Genomic DNA, 19,846 nt, shown 5'->3' on the forward strand with positions numbered 1-19,846 from the left:
TAATTAAAGTCGTATTACTTAAATTAAATTAATAAACATAATGAAAATATTTAAAATTTACATTTATTTTAAAATAGATATTAGGATATTTAATATTAAACAGTAATTTTTATTTAAAAAGTTTTTACTTATAATAATCTGTTTTCATGGCAAAATAACAACATTATATTAATAAAAATGTATAAATCGTATGCAAAATTCGAAATTTTAACGGAGCACCAAGATAAATTACGTGGTCGTAAATTAAACTTAAAGAAGAAATTGAACTTATTAATTTTGAACAGAATCTAAAATATAATCTATACAACGTTTGTTACAATTTCTAAGAACTTTCATTTTAATAAATCTGGACAATGCTACAAATCAAACAATTTATATCTTAATTGAACAATAATATTTTAAGTGGTAAATAGATGCGAAATTGCCCTTGAAAAGTTACTGGAGGATTTTAATAAAACAACCAAGTCGTTGGCCACAGGAAAATATTTATCTTATACATTTATTTTATTATTATTCACTTAATCAAAAACTGTATTCGGAACAGATTGTTTTATTCTAAAATCTTTCATTAGATGTTAGCTGACACATGGAAGGAAATTACGATATATCGTTGGTAAGTGTCAATGTTATATTTCTAGCGTTAATATTATCTTCTAACATATGAGAGTATATCGATCGATAAAACAGATAATTTAATTCTTAAAGTTTTAAAATTGTATAGTGCGCTTTTATTTAAAGAATATTTTATTTATTAATTAAATCAAATTTTCTAAATTGGGCCATAAAAGGTAATACATATATTTTATGACTTTTATAGCTTCTGAAAACAAAACTATTGATGTTAACTATTCGTTATAACTGTCATTTGAATAAAGATTAATTGAATTTTAGAATGGTTCAACAGAAAAAATACAAGTGTTGTTAATATTTTTGACTTTCATTTGTATCACATCGCAACATAGCTTTTACTACAAATCTCGTCCTATGCCATCTTATTCTTAATTTTCATTTTGTTTCATTATATTACTTTCCATTAATAATTATACAGATTCATTTTCTAAAACACTTCTGAATTTTTATTCAGAAATATTTTAGAGAAAGCTATTTACAATCAAAAGTAACTTTTATCAAACCAAACTTGGTTTAAAATTTTATTAAAAAATAAAAAAATTATTTCATTATTCTTGTTCCAATTACATTTATCAAAGTAAAATAGAACTTGTAATTAAATAAATCTAAATTTATCAAAACTAAAAATGGAACGTTTTAGATAATTTTGATATAAATTTCAAGTTATCAGATTTATTCGAATTCTGAGATATTAATTGAGGTTATCAACTGCAACTGCATTAGACTTTATCAACTTAAAAATCAGGGGGAAATGACATGCTTTTATGTATGTATAATTCATCACATATTATCTATTCATTTACAGAATATTTAATATTGGTCGTGATATAAATATTAATTAACAATCAATATCGTTATATAATCTAATTTACTTATTTTCAAATAATCAAATTTTGTAATATTCTGTTAATCGAATGGTTAAAACGACACACAGACAGATTAAGAGTATGTGACAGTTATACCCATTACGAGTGCGCCTGATCAGCAATAAAATCTGCCATCTTGGACGAAGGAGAAAGAACGATACTTTTATCCGTACCGTGATAAATTATAGGAATCCAGATCGACTTCAAACCCGGATCCTATTACAACAGGTTGACATCTTGCCGACTATCTGGTTAACTTTTATTAAACAAGCTATGGCTATTACTATATGATATACAGAAGTCAATTCTCGAATTCCTCTGTAGCAAAAATACAATTTCTTTCAATTAAAAAGCGCTATACAATAAGAGAATACGTTGCCATTGTAAAGAGGATCCGAATGATTATGATTTATCATATATTTTCCACTCATCCCACAACATCACCGCTGCTCAATAACATAGGTTTACAAATATAATTCTGAAAAAACTTAATGTATAGTTTAAACAGAATACTTTAATTCTTAAATTTGCAAATCTAATCTACAATTTCAATTAATTTATGCAAATAATTAATTACAAATTAGAAATAAAATGCCTAAAAAATCATTCAAATCATTCGTTATTCATTTACTTCATTCTTCTTTCGTAAAAATTAGATAGTTTTTAACATAATATTTAAATTTTAAAAGAAAAATTAGTTAATCCGAATTTCCCAAAATTTTTTCTTAACACTAAAAATTGAACTATGAATTACGAAGCACTAAAAAACATTTTTTCTTAGTCGGAGATCATATCACGGGAATTGATCACAAGAAATTGGTGGATCTTTATCACATATGGAGAGTCTCCATACCTAATAAAGATCCACCAATTTCTTGACACAGATAAGTATAGATTTTTTAGTATTTTAGCTTTTTCCCAAAATATGATACACTCGCGTATTACAAGATTTACGCTTTCACTCACAGTTAATTTAATATCGCGAATGTTAAAAAACAAAACTGCGAGAACTTGCCGATTTGACGGTAATTTTGAACCCGTGATTTGGTGGTTTATCTCTCCGACTAAGAAAATATGTTTTTTAGTGCTTCGTAATTCCACTTACATCGTCGAAAAAAAACTATACGTGTTAATAGCCCGACAAATTGTGTTAGAATGGCAAACAAAGTGAATACGTGCCACTTCTCATATGTATGGAAATGATTCGATGCAAGTCGGCACGGGTTCTAGTGATCAAAATGAGCTGAAATTTATTGTGGGAGTATTTAATTAAGGGTAAAATAAACAAAACTAGGCCCTATGCGTTAGAAAAAAAATATTCGAAAAATAAGGGACACCCTTATATATATATATATAGACCTATATATTTACTGTAAAATATATAGTATAGTACAGAAAAACACACATAGATATTTGAATATTTAAAATTTAGAAAAATAATAAACTGAAGAAGAAAAAGAAAGTAGGCCTATACAAATATTTAAATTTTCTCTGATAAGTTAAATATATAAATATTATTAATACATTTAAAGTTTAATCACAGTTGATTTATTTTTCACTCATATAAATAATAAATAGAAAGAAAATATTGTTTATCCTAAAGAAATAAACAGAGAAATGCAAATATGGAATATATACGTTTCTGCTTTAGTAAACAAAATTTTAATTTAACTTAACAAATCTTAAATTTAAATTAATCAACTAAAAATTTAAAATTATTAAAATGGTGATATTCAACTTGTGTACCGCCAGATCCTAGGGTTCTGAAGCAAGCAGAACATTCAAGAATTTCGTAGTTTTATTTGCATTAAATATATTAAAAAATCAAAATTTCCAAAGTACACTTTATCTAACAATGAAAAGTTTTATTATTTGTTATGTTTTTTATTATCTTATTTTGCGTACTTTTATGTTTTATTATTATATTAAAAAATTAAAATTAAAGTCTTTTTCGCACGTTCCTTAAATTTTTAAGCATTATTGCTTAAGATTCTGAAAAAATAGCACCCAGCGATGATGGTTCGTCAAATGCTATAAGTTTAAAGATCAAATCTAGATAAAGTAATTACATTTAATAAATTTAAATCTTGCTTCAATATGAATTTACTAATTGACAAAAATAATTTGTCGGGTACTGTCCTTGTGGTATATGGTTAAAGGAAATATTGTAATAAAATGGTTAAAACAAATAATTTTCTCATAGATTGTTTTAAATAATTCCTAAATGTAGACAACATATTTCAATACATTCAGGAGGACGTTCGAACTCCGAATCGTTCGAAATTCAAAGCAATTTTTCTCATTAAAAACAATAGAAAGCGAATTAATCCATTCCGAAACTCTAAACAATACAATTTCGATAAACTTAAAACAGCAAATACATATAATTTAAGGTAAAAATAAAAAAAAGTTAAATGCCTCAATAATAAATTAAAACGAATAAACAATAAATAAAATACGTAATTACTGTATAATAAAATGAAAATTGCATTTACTGGTCGCACACCGTCGACTTCGGCATGTTAAACATGGCCGCCAGACCCGTCACAAGTATACCGCTTTCATGCTTTACGATAACTTCCTTTTTCGTCTGAATCGGATATTACAGCTTTCTTCTTACTTGTTAGACTTCGTTGCTTTCACTCACTTCTGGAATTTCACGACTTATAAGTACTGTAAAGGTGATATTCGGTTGAACACAACATTTTGCGTATTTTTCGTTACTTAACGTAGATGTGTGATATAATTATAACAGTTGTGAAATTTAATACATGATTGCTAATTTGAGATTGTATTCTTTGTCCAGAAGCATATTTTACGCTTCAAATGCATTTTTCACTGAGCTCGAACTTTGAAGCATCGTTCGAACTCCAAAGTTGTTATAAAGTGATGAATATTTTTAATAATAGATAATATGAAAAATAAAAAAGAGTTTTCATTCGTTTTTTTAAGCATTATAATGTGTTCTAAGATTAAAATTCAACAAAGATAATGCAAATATCACCAAGGAATATTAAAATACAGGAAGTGTTTGAGTTATAACCGAATTCTGTCGTAATTCTAATTGGTCGTAAATTGAACATAAAAAATAACAGTAATAAAGAAGTATGATTCCTGCGTATAAAAATATAGCATATGTGTGTATATCGCAATTAGAAAATGATTTACTTTTACGCTCACTGGCCATATTAATTGATTTATTAACACATATATGGTATTTTAATTAATTAATTATGGTATGTCATTAACACAGACTCTCGGAAACAATACACAGAACAGGATCAAATGCATGAAAAATTATACTGTGAGAACATTGCGATCTTCGTATGGAATCGATTTTATTTTTGTCGTTAATTTTTTATTTATGTAATTTATTATTAATTTACTTTGTTTTGATTCACTTATGTTACTGTGATTGATTTCGAAGAGTCCTAAATATCGGTGTAGGGTCTGTCGCAGATTGTACCTTTAATGAAGAGGAATCGGCGAGAATTCCTATCCGAAATGCATTTAAATTATTCGGTATATTTTCTTTCTTTACTGAATTTTTAAAGTTGTTTTTTTAAAGTAAATTGTTCATTTTGATTATTATTAAAGTTCTTTTGAATTCCAATAAAACATTTCAATTCGTAATTTTTATAATTATTTTCTTAGCATAAGGTTGCCGTTGAGAACAGATCACACAGGAACACTTAGTGGAAAAAGGTCGGTTTATTGGTCGGAAAGGATATGCATTTCGGGCTTACAGCCCCACTTCAGCCCTATTATAACAGATTTATGGGAAAAAATTATTACATAGCTACATATTTACAAAATGTATTGAATTAATGTATTATTTTATAATTATTAATTTAAATGTAAATAAGATTGGTGAATTCAACTGTAATGAAGAAATTTTATGGTTTCACAAATGTGTGAGCTCATTGCAAATTACTCTGTACTCCCTTAACAGACTATCTTGTCAAATTGTAATATTAGATGGGCGAGATGGGTAAAGGATCAGCATGTTACTCTGAGGTTCCGGATTAATGTTCGGTTCAACAACCTCAAAAAGTTTTTAGGAGGTTTGCACCAAACACATCAAGCTCCGTCCCTTAACAGTCGGCTGTCCCCGTTGTTGATCTGGTTGAATTCATACTGAATATGATTTTAAAAAGTTTCTCTTACTGCCCTTAAAATTACTGTGGAAAGAATTAAAAAAAAAAAAAAATCGTTCGTTAGTAAGAAAGACTTATACGTAATAATGTTATATTACAAAACTTTTTGAATGATGACTACGCAAAATATTCTTTATGTACAACGAAAACATTTAAAAAATAACTAAATAATTCCTGAGTTTTCTTCCGTATAAAAAGCTTTATTTTGGTGCGTATAATAATTTATCTAATCTTCAACTCTTCTTTCAACGAAGAACATTATCTGTCATTTTGTTTATTCTAAGATGTTTACATCAATGAGAACTTTATATTAACGTTCAAATGTAGAAGCGACTCTAATCGTTAAAAAATGGAAAAAATTATTAATTTTTGTAAGTAAAATATTTCAAATAATTCTTGGAATGTAAATTATTACATTTTAATTAAATTTTAAGAATAATTTTTATAACTGCTGTTATTTATATTTCTTCTTCTTTAAGTCATGCTTTTATTAATAGAATAGGAATAAATTTAAACCTTTTAATCGAGAAAAATTAATTTATTTCAAATAACTCTCCGTAAATATTGTTTATTATATTAAATTTTAATAAACAATTCATTAACACACTTATTTTACCTTATAATCTATGTTTTACTATTAGATTTGATTAATGGAAAGTAATTATATTATTATGATAATTGTTAAAGTTCTTAAATTAATATTAAATTTTTTGGTTTAAAATTCACTAAACATTCTACTGAATAACCTTGACAGCATATTGCTAAATAAAAAAGAAATTTGAAAGTTTAAATAGCTACGTAATCTTGATAAATATTTATACTTAATTTATAATATCACGTTATTTAGCACATAATATTATACGTGCTAAATAATTTGATATATAAGAAATAAAATAAAATAAAACTTGTTGTAATTCTTATTGAAGTTCATATTTCATTAATGATTAATAAAATCTCGACATTAAAAATATTAATGACAGCATAAATCAATGGAGTTACATTTATCAAGACTTTATAAATGAGAATAATGTTATACGAAATATTATAATTAAGTTATTATTTATTTAATAAATACAATTTTTTATTATAAGTTTTTCTTTAGCTTTTCTAGTCTCAAAAGTTAATTATAGGATTTAAATGCATAAATAATATATTACAAGAAAAAATAAAAGTTATCTTCTTTATGCAAATTAGAAACTTAACCTGTTGTCTTTTAATTAAGCGTGACCTATTTGTGTTGGTGGAGAGTTTATTGTTAATGTTAATTAAGATGTGAAGGAAAATTAATTTCGCTCAGTGCATAGCATTTAAAATAAGTAGAAATGTCCACTATAATTTAGTTAATCTGAACATATTCAGTATTAGTTATCATCTAACCGACAAACAACCTATTGTTTGGTATGTCAAAGTTTCGAACGTCTCTAGGAAAATCCATTTAAGAACACAAAGATTAATTTATTTCTATGTACAGTACAGTTCGTTTATATTTTTAACTTGCTCGCGACATTATCAAATATTGTACAATAAATTGATTTACTCAAAGTATGTAAAGTATTAAAAAAATAAATTAGTCAATTAATCTTTATCGTAATTAGTAGTATTCGAAAAAACAAATGAAACTTCTAAATGTTAAAGATTAAAAATGATTTTCTAATTCTATGAATGATTTATATGCGGAAAGTTTAATTATAATAATAACTTATTTGTTTTTTTTTTAAATCTTGTAATCAATAATGATTGATAGACTTTTAGAATTTGTACTTCGATGTGGAATTACTCGAAATAATTCTCGCTAATTCTATTATTACTCTTGTTTTATCTTCATAAAATTAATATAAAACGTATTTTACTTGTTAAACAATAAACAACAAACTTTACTCAATACAGAGAGATTTTGATTTAACGGACTAATTGGAAGAAAGGAGCGTAGCTATTACCAAATGCATTTAAAATATATATATATTGATTAACAACTATTTCTTTTCGTAAGTAACAAAATATTCTAAATACTTCCTTTATTTTTATTCCGTTAAATCGAAAGTCTACTATATTACAAGTTTCTAAATTGATGCAAAACATTGCGAATGATTTATGGCTTCTTGATATATATATATATTTTATAAGAATTAACGTTTCGTAACATTTAAATATATAACATTCTCTAATTAACGCTAAATATTTCATCACTTTCAACTAATAGTATTAATTTTAAATGAGTAAAATTAACAGATTAAATTCAGTAAAGTGAACATATTTCGAATCAAAATCATTCCAATTTATTTCATGAAATTATAATAAAATTCCCTTTATCATCGTCATCTCAACTTTTCTAAAGTTTAAACAAATGATAGAATTTTTCGAATAATTTTGTAAAAACATAGGCAATACGTACTTTCAGATTAAAAAAAAATTAAATAAATAGAGGTTAAATGTATATACAACAATAAAGAAAGAAAGACACTACTAGATAGGAAAAGCCATAAATTTTTAAAAAAATTAGATTTATAAAATTTAAAATTATATTAAAATAAGTGAATTTTTTAATTTATTGATTATATTTTTAAATAAGAACTTGCATTATTTAATTCAGTTGCGACAAAAGTTTTTCATTAAAAATACTTTGAATTATAATTTTTATTTAAAACTTGTATTTGTCATTTTGCTTCTGCACGAAGAAAACTTTATCCGAAATTTCTTTTAATATTAAATAATATTTTTTAAAAAAATATAACGTTGAAAAATGAAATATGCATTTAAGAAACCAAAATATAATTATATCAAATTTCTTTCATACTTATATATCTTCTTTGTCAAGTAAAAATAATCTTTTATTTTAAACAAAGAAAACAGATTTTTAAGTTCGTATTTCTTAAACATAAAAATTTTATACTATAAAAATGATCTTTTAATGGAATATTTGCTTTTTTTAATTAAACTTTTAAGCTTGGGTGTAGAATTTACTTAAATTTATTTTAATTAAACAAAATAAAATTATTTATTAAAATTTTTAGTTATATGATTTTGAAATTTTTTCATTTAAAGTTTTTAAAAATATAGTTAAAATGAATATTTCTTTACTACTAACTTTCTAAAATTCAGGATATTTTCTCTTAAATCTACTTGTTCTCTCCAAATTCAAATGCATGGATAAGTCTAAGTCTCCTTTATTAAATTTAAAACTATTTTCTCAAGTATTTACATATTTTTCTATAGAAATATGCATAAGATCTTTTTCTTTTATAGCTACGTATTTGGCTATCAGTTTAGGACTTATTACACCACGGTTTTTAGAAAACTTGATTTGGATTTTTTCTTATTTGTTATTAAATTCCAACTCCAATACGAACACTACTACTACTACTACTATAAAAGTTTAGAAGGCCATACCTATGGCTTAGCCTTAGAAGAGAAGTGAGAAGAGGAAGAGGGGGAGGGAAGATGGGGCAAGGATGATAGAAAAGTGTGAAGAGAGGGCCGTGAGCGGTAAGTACCGGGCAGAGATAAGAATGCCAAGATAAGCTTTTACAAAACGTGGGCTTAGGCCCACAGAGAACAGTGTGGGTGCTCCAAATTGGAGGTGACAGATGAAACCCGACAATTACAGTACACTTAACTAAAACAAGAACAAAATGCTCCTTCGAAGGAGAGGTAGCACACAAACACCAACTCGGAGTGGACGAAAAACACCACGAAGCAAACGCCGTTACATGGAATTCCGAGTAAAGCACGGGTGGCAGATGAACATAAACTGACAAACCACTGTCTTGGGGGACCCTGAGTACCATGTAGGACTTACTACAGGTTCAGGGGTACAAGAAAGGTCGCGTGATGGACATTCCCCAGATGAGAACATAACATCCCCAATGTGGGGGAACAGAGCCCGATAGTGAAGAGGCGCCCGACAGAACACTCGGTCCCGATAAACCGAACACAATGAGATAGCCTTTAAGAAGCCGAACGTGGGTGCAAAGACGAACACCCGGTGAGAGCCCCAGGGCTCGACATAACAGAACAATACCACGACAATACACGAAAAGCAAGCATTCGCGACAACCTTTGCTGACAAGTTCCCATCTTGGGAAGGTCCTGGGTGCCGTATCGGACTTACAACCGGCACAGGATTACAAAAAGCCGCGTGTAGATCTATGTGGCAGGATCAGAGGAGGGACGCCTACTGGAGCGCTGGTTAGTACTAGGATGAAAGTTCGGAGATGTGATCCCTGTGTTGTAGATGAAGGTCTTGAAGGCAGTTGTTGTTTTCTTGTTGAAGAGAAAGTCCTTATTCTGACAGGGCCAATGGAATCCTTGGGAGTACATGACACTTTTCAGCTGGACACGGTGGGTAGAGTACACTGGGCAGTGGAACAGTATATGTTCTGGTGTTTCTTTCCCCTTCTTGCAATCACACATTCCGTTGCCTTTGTTCAAGAAACGTTTAAGGTAGTGTTTAAAGCCGCCATGCCCAGTGATGAACTGCGTTGTATGGAAGTCAGGAGTGTAGTGGTTCGCTTTGTTCCTCTCTTCGATGGTTGGGAAAAAGTCAAAAGTGCTCCTTCCCGTAGAACCAGTGGCCCACCTTTCTTGCCACCTACTGATAGTGAATTCGTGGAGCTGAGCTTTGACCCAGCTGAGTGGGACGAAGGAGAAGGTAGGTTCCGCTATATTACAGATGGCCTTCTTTGCTAAGAAGTCCGCTTTGTCGTTTCCTAGTACTCCGGAATGTCCCTTGGTCCAATGGAAAGAGATGTTAATGTTTTTCTTTGCCAGCAAGTTGGTCATAAGCGTGATGTCCTTAATAAGTTTTAGATTTGTGTTTAGTGCCTGGATCTGATGGAGCGCCACCTTACTGTCGCTAACCAAGGCTATCTTTTCCTTGGCTCCTTGTTTAACTGTCCTCTGGACGTATTTCAATGCGTTGGAGATTGCCAGGCTCTCGGCTTGATTGATCGTACAGAATGGACTTAATTTGAAATACGCCTGATGGATCACCCTACTGTTGTTGTTGAGGTGCACAAAGGCAGCCCCTACACCCATTGGGCCTTTCGACCCATCCGTGTAGATAGTGGTGCAAGTCTTCTCACGAATCCCAGAGTTAATGTCCACCACTGGGGGCACGGTGGCGGGGTGCACTAGACTGTAATCATTATATTTATCGATACCATTTTTGAGAATGTTTTCAGCTATGGTTTTAATCCGAGGCGGAGTAGTATTGCAGGTGACCAGGTGAGAAGGGAAGTGCTTGAGTTGGAATAACCAGTATCTACCAGCCGCCTTGAGGTCGAGAGGGACGGTGTTGGCTATCACTTGCAGCCCACTGGTCGGGGCCGTCCGATAGGCCCGACACACAGTAATGAGACAGCAGCGTTGAATTGTTTGGAGTTTTTTACTGATTTGTTGCCTACGGGTAGCATATCCCCAAACCTCGGCGCCATACAAGACAGCCGGCTCGATCGCACAATGGTAAATAAGAGAAGAACTTTTGTGGCTGAGGCCCCAAAGGTTCCTGCTAATGGACCTAAGAGCGTGCGACATGGTCACCGCTTTTTGCTTTACATAGTCCATGTGGGGCGACCAGGTCAATTGGCTGTCGACTTGTATTCCAAGATATTTGATTATGTCTGTACACCTGATTCTCTCATTCCGAATTTTTATTGATGGCTTTTTATTGAGCGGTTTCTTCCTTGGGAATACGATACAAGCACACTTATTGGTGTTGATGATTAATTTGTTTTTGACAGTCCAGTCCTGGATGTTGTCCAGCAGGGAATTCATTCCGCTTTGAATAACTTCTTGATTCCTGTGGTTCATCAGGATAAGGGTATCATCTGCAAACCCTATGATTTTGGCTTTCAAGTTGGAGTGAGCCTTATCCTGGATGTGAAGAAGACCATTGTATAGTATTATCCAAAGTAGGGGGCCCGAACTCGACCCTTGGGGGCATCCCCTAGTAATCTGCTTGATGACCATCTTGCCAGTTGGGCCCAACTGTGCTTGCCGGTGCGTGAGAAAGCTTCTATAAAGCCCAAGGATGTTAGAAGGGCAATTTATGTTTTTCAAGGCCAGAATGATGGCCGGCCACCAGGCATGGTTAAATGCCCCCTTAAAGTCTATGGCTACAGCCAGAGTATGTTGGTCTTTCTTCTTAGCCTCCTTTATGCTGTTGATTAGTTCCTGGAGGGCCAAATTTGTACCTTTCTTTTTTCTAAACCCATACTGCAGAGGGTGAAGGGTGTTGTTGAGTTCTGAATGATGTTGGAGCCTCCTAGCCATAAGGGAATCCAAAATTTTCCCCATTATCGATAAAAGCGAAATGGGTCGGTAGTCATTCGGGGTGTTTGGCTTGTCGCATTTCGGTATCAGCCTAATTTTTGCCACCTTCCACCTGTCCGGGAAGTGTTTCATTTGTAGGCATTTGTTATAAATTACCAGGAGGTGGGCTGGGATTGCCCTAAGAGCCCCTTTCGCCATTTGTCCGGTAATTTCGTCTGGACCCGGCGCCTTCCTGTTGTTTATTTTCCTGAAAAGGGTGGCAATTTCTGTCATTGAAAAATTTTTGTCAGTGATTTGTTTATCCTCTGTCATGCTGCACGTCCTGATGTGATCGTGGTACTGAGTGTCTTCGCTGGGGTTATCGTCAGGAAAGAGAGCATTAAGAACATAACTGTAAGTTTCCTCGATGCTTTTGGTATAATTCCCGTCTTCCTTTTTGACCGAGCAGGGAGTGTGTGCAGCTTTTGTTTTGTTAAAGGCTATATAGTACGGTATAGTCCATGGCCCTTTCTCACCCACCCTGTTGCAAAACTGTTTCCAAGATTGTGTTCTCGCCTCATTTATGGCCTGTTTGTACACTTTTTTGATTTTTAAGTATTCCTGACGTAGGTCCTCCTTACTGTTTCCGTTAGCCTTCCTGTAGCCTCTTTTTGCTTTTCTTGTTTTCTTCCTCAGATCCTGGAGGTGCGAGTTCCACCAGGCTGTTTTTGTGGTATGAAGTCTCTCCTTAGTGGCTAGCCGATATGCCATGTGTAAGGTATGGGTTAATTCTTCAATAGCGTGGTCCAGCTCCCCAGTGGTTTGGATGTTGATAAGAGGGTCAGGCTTCCAGAGAGTTTTGACCAAGTCTTCGTAGAGGTCCCAGTTTGTGTGCTTACTGATGGTGCAGATGGCAGGAGGAATGGTGCAGGCAAGTATTGTGAGGATGTAGTTGTGGTCACTAGGGACCATGTAGTCCAGAGTCTTGCAGGAGTGAACAGACCCCAGTATCCTATTGTTCCCTATGCAGACATCTATCCAACTCTCACCCTGGGCCGAAGAGAAAGTAGGAAGGGGGGAGGTGTTGAGAGAGTGGAAGTGGTTCTCCTCCAGAAATTCCCTGACGATTGTCCCCCGTGGGTCTTCCTTTTTAGCGAACCACAGAGGGGATTTAGAGTTGAGATCGCCTGCCAAAAGGATCTGGTCAGTCCCTAAGGCTCGTATAGTGTCTCGGACTTCCTGAAGGGGTCCGAGGATGGGGACAGAGGGAGGAAAGTATGCTGAGATGATGTAGCAGTTGAGGTTGCTTTGCTGAATACTAATCGTGGCATGGTAAGTACCGCTTAATTGCGGATGGAACTGAACAATTAAGTGGGGGTTGTAAACAGCCACCGCAGCCAAGGTAGGTCCTTGAGAAATGGCCTCGAAAACCCTGCATTTACCCAAGAGGGCAACCCTGTTTTTAAAAGTGTAGGGTTCCTGGAGAAGGGCGACATCAATATTTAGGGTAGTGACATCCAAGGCAAGCTGGGAAGTTGCGGCCTTACTTTTCTGTAAATTGGCCTGGAGGATGTGAAGATTGTGCTGGGGAGGGGTGATACAGGTGTTTGCAGTTATAGGATTGCTAGCTGTACTTGCTGTTGTAATGATATTATTGTCCATAGTTGGTTTGCATGATGGCCCTTGATTTCATTTTCTGCAGTGTTGGGCATTTCTGGTCAAATGCATTGTGTGCTGTGTTAATCTTTTTCCCCTTATTAACCATGTCGTTAGCTTCGTTGCAGTTTATACACCTGGGCGCCTCCTCCCTGTGAGGGCATTCGTGGAACCTATGTTCCTCCCCACAGTGACTGCAAGTCACCAGCTGGTCACACTCTCTGGCATAGTGGCCGTAGCCGCAGCATCTGAAGCACCTCAATATATACACGAAATCATCTACCCTTATGTTGCTCCATGATAACGCGACATATTTTTCGTTGATCATTATTTTCCTAATTTCTGGTGTGGTCGTTACAATAATATGCCTGCACTTCTCCTTAACGTTTCCTCTCTTTAGGAAGGATGTTATTTTGCACTGCTCTAGAAAGTTTTCCTGTGCCAAGTTCCCCCATATTTTATTTTGGCTGTAGAGAGTAGGAAGGACTTCATTGTCTCCAATGTATTCAGGTACATTTAGCATAATTAATTTAGGTTGCCGTCTCTGAGAGAGTTTGGTGTTCAGTTTATTTGAAAGTTCCGGGACTTCCTGGACTGCTTTCAGAAGCTTGGCCCCATCTCTATCCGAGCCAACCCTTACACAAACTCCATTTCCCCTGACATTTCTGATTGATTTAATGTTCACTCCCAGTTTCTGAGGCTCTATCTTGGTCCTCAGAGTTTTAGAAATCTCTTGCGAATTTTGTCCGTCGCCTTCTTCGCCCGGTTTGGGGTACAAGAGTAGTGCCACTCCCCCTCCTGGGCCCTCCCTATTAATCTTCCCGGTAATAGCCTTACTTATTGTTTTTTGTGGTAACACTGTGGTTTATGTTAGCCTTTACAACATCGGCGAAGCTTTTCTGCATGCCAGTGTCAGTGACTTGGGTCTTCCCCCTTATTTCTTTAAGGACTCCAACTAACTGGTGGACACACCCGTGTAGCTGCGTAACCCTCTCCCTAATTTCAGCCCTTTGAAGGGTGTTCGGACCCGACTTGAGCGGAGGACATAACTTCATAATTCTATCAAGCAGAGATGCTGCTTCTACGATAATCTGATTTTCGATTGAGGAACCCATTTCTTTTGGCCTAGGCATTTCCTTGTGTGATTCCTTATGTGTTACCTTCAGTGGAGTTGAGACCACCATAGGCTGTATGCCTCCTGGGACTTCCATTTGACCCCACCAGTAAATAATATAATTCAGAGCAAATAATAAAACCAATTTTAAATCCGATGACTAATTAAACGAAAACCGTTGGAACCGTTGTAACGGCCGAGCGAATGTCCGTTAAGTGGAAAGAAGCAGCAAATTTGCCAAAGTTTCCAACTTGGCCTAATTTAAAAAGTATTATGGTTCCAGTAGCCAATTTTGCAGCCAAGATTGCTGAAGCCGTCTGCTTTCCAACGACACCACTTTAGTTGGCGGATGGAAAACCAGCGGCCCGATAGAGCCCGCCAAAGCCCGACTTAGAACCGGTAGAAACCTCAGATAATCAAGTCTGACGGTCCGGTTGCCGGTCCCGAAGCCCAAGTCTCCAAGTGCCCGTAGCCACCGAAAGAATTGGTCCACCCCACAAAAGTGACACCAAAGTGATCCTTAGGACAACCCGAAGCGAAAGATGCAACTCACCCCACAAAACCAGTTAAACCCAAAGAGTAATTACGCGCAAAACATGAGCTGAAAATAACCCAACTTACAGTCGATGAACTCCACCTTGCGGATTCCAATACGAACAGTACACTTATGGGTTTTCCCCTCTTCAGTTAGAGTAATACATTTAAAACAATAATTTAAAAGATTTCCTTCTTGTAAATTACAAGAAGGAAAATCTTGTTAATTTTGTCTTTAATTTTTTCATAAAAATTAAAAGTAACCATTGACGAAATGTACTGTACACATTGGAGTTGGAATTTAAAAAAAAAAAAAAAAAAAAAAAAGCCAAGTTAAGTTTTCTAAAAACCGTGGTGTGATAAGTCCTAAACTAATAGCAAAATATGTAACTATAAAAGAAAAAAGAAAGTACAGAAAAAGGACAAAAGGTTATTATGGTAAATAATAAATACGCATAAGATTTCACGTATTCTTTCAGCGTTTAAGGAACTTTTTCCACTTGTAATATTGCATTCTATTTCTATTTCCCAATTGAAATCGATAAGTGTTTTATAAGTGCAATATTACCAAGGGAAAATTTTGATTCTTTTACTTCATATACTGCATAAATAATATTTTTTCCAGATAAATAAAACATTCTGATAAATATACTGCATTTAACTTTTTCATACACATATTTATTTTTAGAAGTTCTTTCGGTATTCGTTAAATAAGACTTAGAGAAACATAATTATCTCAAAATCACTTTTTATTAAAAAAAATAAACAAAATCAGCTAATCAGTTAGTACATGGTTTAAGACACTGGCAATGTTAATAACATTTATATTTTGCCGTTACTTATTTATCCTCAAAATAAATTTACTGAATTTTACGTTCTACTTTATAAATTTTAAAACAAAATTCGTTCATATATAATTAATTTTTAATTTAAGCTATGTTCGACAGACATAAAGAATATTTATTTATTGTTTTACAGAGAAACTTATGAAATTTATCTAATTCTTATTTCGAAAGTTGATATTAGATAGCACTCATTATTTAATAATGATAACAGTTCAATGTAACAAAGTGATTGATTTTTTTAATAAATAAATAGTCATAATCCACGCAAGATCTTTATAGAATAAATATGTTTTGGCATGTAATAGAGTCAAAATATACAGTCTGACTTCATCAAATTTTTGTAACCTATCTTGTTAAACGTATTATAGTACTTCTAAAATCACAGATGCAATTATAATTAGACTGCAATTTGAAAGGAAATTGTAAACCTATAAATTTCCACTGTCGTCTGTCCGTCTGTTCGTCCGTCTGTCTTTCCTCAATCTCCAGGAAAGTGTTAGATAAATGAAAATTGGAGACCAGATTTGGATACCGTAGGAGCAGGAGGCCCCGATTAACTATATATAAACTTATGAAAACCGGAAGTCACGTTATTTCAATTCAAAACTTCTCCTGAAAGCAGTTAATAGACGACCGGCACGACTCTATTTGTAAAGGAAAAGTATGATGTACAGAGGCAAGCCACTTCTAATTTGAGGTGGAGAGCATATATTTTAAATTAAATAAATTAAAAATATGATTAAAAATTGCAGCCCGGCATTTTGACGATGTCACAATAAATAATTTTTCGTAATTATAATGCCTTAGATTCATGTAACGATTACAAAATATCTATTTTACCTTGTCCAGATTTGTTTTAGTCTTTGAATAGACGTGATGTAGTCATATATACACTTCGAGTGTTACTACACGAATAAACCCGAAATATTTAAGATCCCAGTTAGGACATATTCTTTAAATTCAATCCTTAAACAGTGCACTTTAATGAAAAAACTAGAAACTTTATTTACATTAAGTTTAAAACCAGTTTTTAAATCGAGTTTATAAATATTTTACGTCGTTGAAGATGTTGCGAATAATATATTGATGACTTAGATGGATGGTTTTAATAGTCTATATAAATGACAAGGATATATTGTAAACAAAACTATAGCGTAATTATATAATTCTCTTTATTTTTGTTAAATACTGAAGACGAGTTTGCTGAAATTTAATATGGATGTTATAACGCTTATAATAAAAAAACAATATAAAAGAGTCTGATTAGTTAAATATAAACAAAAAACTATAATCCGGAGTTTGATGTTTAGGGATTTATGACTTTATAGAATACAAAAACAGTATAGTTTATAGGGGAAACGTAAGAGAGTTAAAGAATCTTTTACTCCTTCCAACGTCATTTATCGAGATTCTAAGCGTTTCTTTGTTCCTAAATCTCAGTAACAATTTTTTTTTCTGTTTAATGCGCTTTAAGTAACATATTGAATTTAAGGGCGCATATTTAAAGTTCTTTGATCGAGTTATATTCTGTTATTTCTTATAGAAATAAATATTTACATAATATTGATGGAGTATGATGATCTGAATACATCAGTTATTCATAAAAATCTTTATTAATTATAAATAAAGTATAACTTCTTATGCGCTTGTTTTTTTAAATCATTTTTATCCAAAAATAGATATTTCTTAGATATTTGGTTTAATGAATTATAAGTGAAGTAGTTACATTTAATTTTTAAAATATTATTTTGATACAGTGCATACATGCTGAACTCAAGATAGCATAAAATATGTGTATTGCATTTAATATCTGGTCATTCTGATTTTTTTATGCATAAAATTGTCTCTCTTCTCCCAAATGTAAAGCACAGATTTTATTTTATGCAAAATTATGATATAAAATAATTTTTTCGTAAAAATATATAAATAAAAAGTATGCACTAATGTATCTTATACAAAGTGTTATAAAAATATGCAAATATAATTATATAAATACTAAGAAAAATATGAATAAAATATGGATGAAAACTTAATTAAATTTATAAGAAAATGAATTTCAATAGGGTATTTAGTTCCTGATCAAAATATTTATTTCTTATTATTTACATACTAAATCAGCAATTAAAATATTTATTAATTTTAAAATAGTTTTGACTGACTGCATCACATAGTTTACCCATTTGCAGGAACATATACATTAAATATTTCTTTAAAGATAAATATGAAAGATAAACGTTTCTAAACATGTTTATAGAAAAGAAGGTATTTCAAATACGTTTGACGAAAAGTATAGAGTTTTAAATATGTTTACAGAAAGTTATAAATAATTATTTTGTAAAACAAATATTTTCTGTTATTAAACAAATTTATTATTCATAACTTCCAGTAAATACGTTTAAAACTCTATACTTTAAATGTAGTTTAAATGTACTTTAATTTGTTAATAAGGTATTAAAGTTTTAATACTTTACTAACAAATATTTTCTTATATATATATCCCAACATGTCTTTTTAAGATAAGTAATAATCCAGCAACGAGTTGCGTAACTTTTCCGGCAAGAGTTAAAATTGTGTGTGGCGCCATCTGCTATGATATTTTATTTTAAAAACCTTTTATATTATTAATTATTATTAAATAGCAAAAAGCTAAATTTTGACGGTAGAGATAAGTTTTATAAAAAAAAAATACTATAAATGCTGGTAACAAGTAAAATGATTATTAAGTCCGACTTAACTTTAGACATGACTCTTCTCTATCTCCACCACTCCTTAACCACCAAAATGTAATAGTATTATTCCCCCAATACACAATTCTCCCTGGCAAACTTTCGGGAATTTTCACAAAAACGCACAGGCGTCATTAAAATCCATACATACAGGAAAGAAAAATTTTTTCTTTATTTTCATTTCTCGACAATTCAAGATTTCCTGAATACAAAAATGTAAAAACGTCCCTGTTAGTCCCTATATAAACTATTGTACACAAATTACATTTATCCGTAAAATTTATTCATAAATTGTAATTCAAAAGTTTTGGGCTGCAATTTGAAAAAATTGTAGACCTATAAATTCCTAGTGTCTATCCGTCCTTTCTTAATCTCGAGAATAGAGTCAGATAGGTGAAACAGGAAATAAGGAATAGATACAATAGGGGTAGCAGGCCCCGATTAACACTATAGCAATTTCTGATACAAAGCAAAAGTCATGTTATTTCGGTTTAAAAAGTTCCCCTGAAAGGTGTTAGATAACCTGTACGACTCTATTCTTAAAGGAAAAGTATGATGTACAGGGGCAAGCCACTACTAATTTGAGGTGGAGAGCATATAGTTTAAATTAAATAAATCAAAGATATGATTAAAAATTGCAGCCCTGCATTGTGACGATATTACAATAAGTAATTGTTCGTCTTTCTTATAATAGAATATCTGGGATAATATAAATTCATCTTTATACACGAATGGTATCGTATAACTGTATATTAGAAACTTTTACTATTTAATAAATGTGTCATATGTTTTTAAGTACTGTATACTAAACTGATTTATTCAAGCGCATTAAATACAGGTGATAATAATTAAAGAGTAAGGGTTTAGAACTTCTGTAAGAAGAACTATTGGGAAATCTCGACTTATTTAGCATGTGTATGCCTACTGCCCTGAGTAAGGGGTTTCGATTTTCAGAAAAAATTTATTTCAAAATTCAGCCACTACGGAAAATTTTAGCGCTTCTCACTCTTTTATATGCCTATTATGTTCTGTATGTTTTTCCAATTTCCAATAGCTAGAGGAGCTCTTC

At 32.2% G+C, this 19,846-nt stretch overlaps 1 protein-coding gene across 2 annotated transcripts in view; it reads left to right on the plus strand.

Annotated features, from left to right (window-relative positions):
• The first annotated feature begins 547 nt into the window (after window positions 1-547).
• LOC136985497 (solute carrier organic anion transporter family member 74D-like) overlaps window positions 548-19,846 on the plus strand; it is a 30,969-nt gene continuing 11,670 nt past the window's right edge. Inside the window, exon 1 of one of the 2 annotated variants that reach the window (XM_067282789.1) lies at window positions 548-613. In XM_067282789.1, the coding sequence (XP_067138890.1) occupies window positions 587-613 (27 nt within the window). In that variant the 5' untranslated portion in view covers window positions 548-586. Of the gene's footprint in view, window positions 614-5,936; window positions 6,025-19,846 lie in introns of those variants that run through there. The other variant, XM_067282791.1, reaches the window with a different exon arrangement.

Source organism: Centruroides vittatus, unplaced genomic scaffold, assembly GCF_030686945.1.
Source record: "Centruroides vittatus isolate TY-2023 unplaced genomic scaffold, ASM3068694v2 contig_970, whole genome shotgun sequence".
Lineage (NCBI taxonomy): Eukaryota > Metazoa > Arthropoda > Arachnida > Scorpiones > Buthidae > Centruroides > Centruroides vittatus.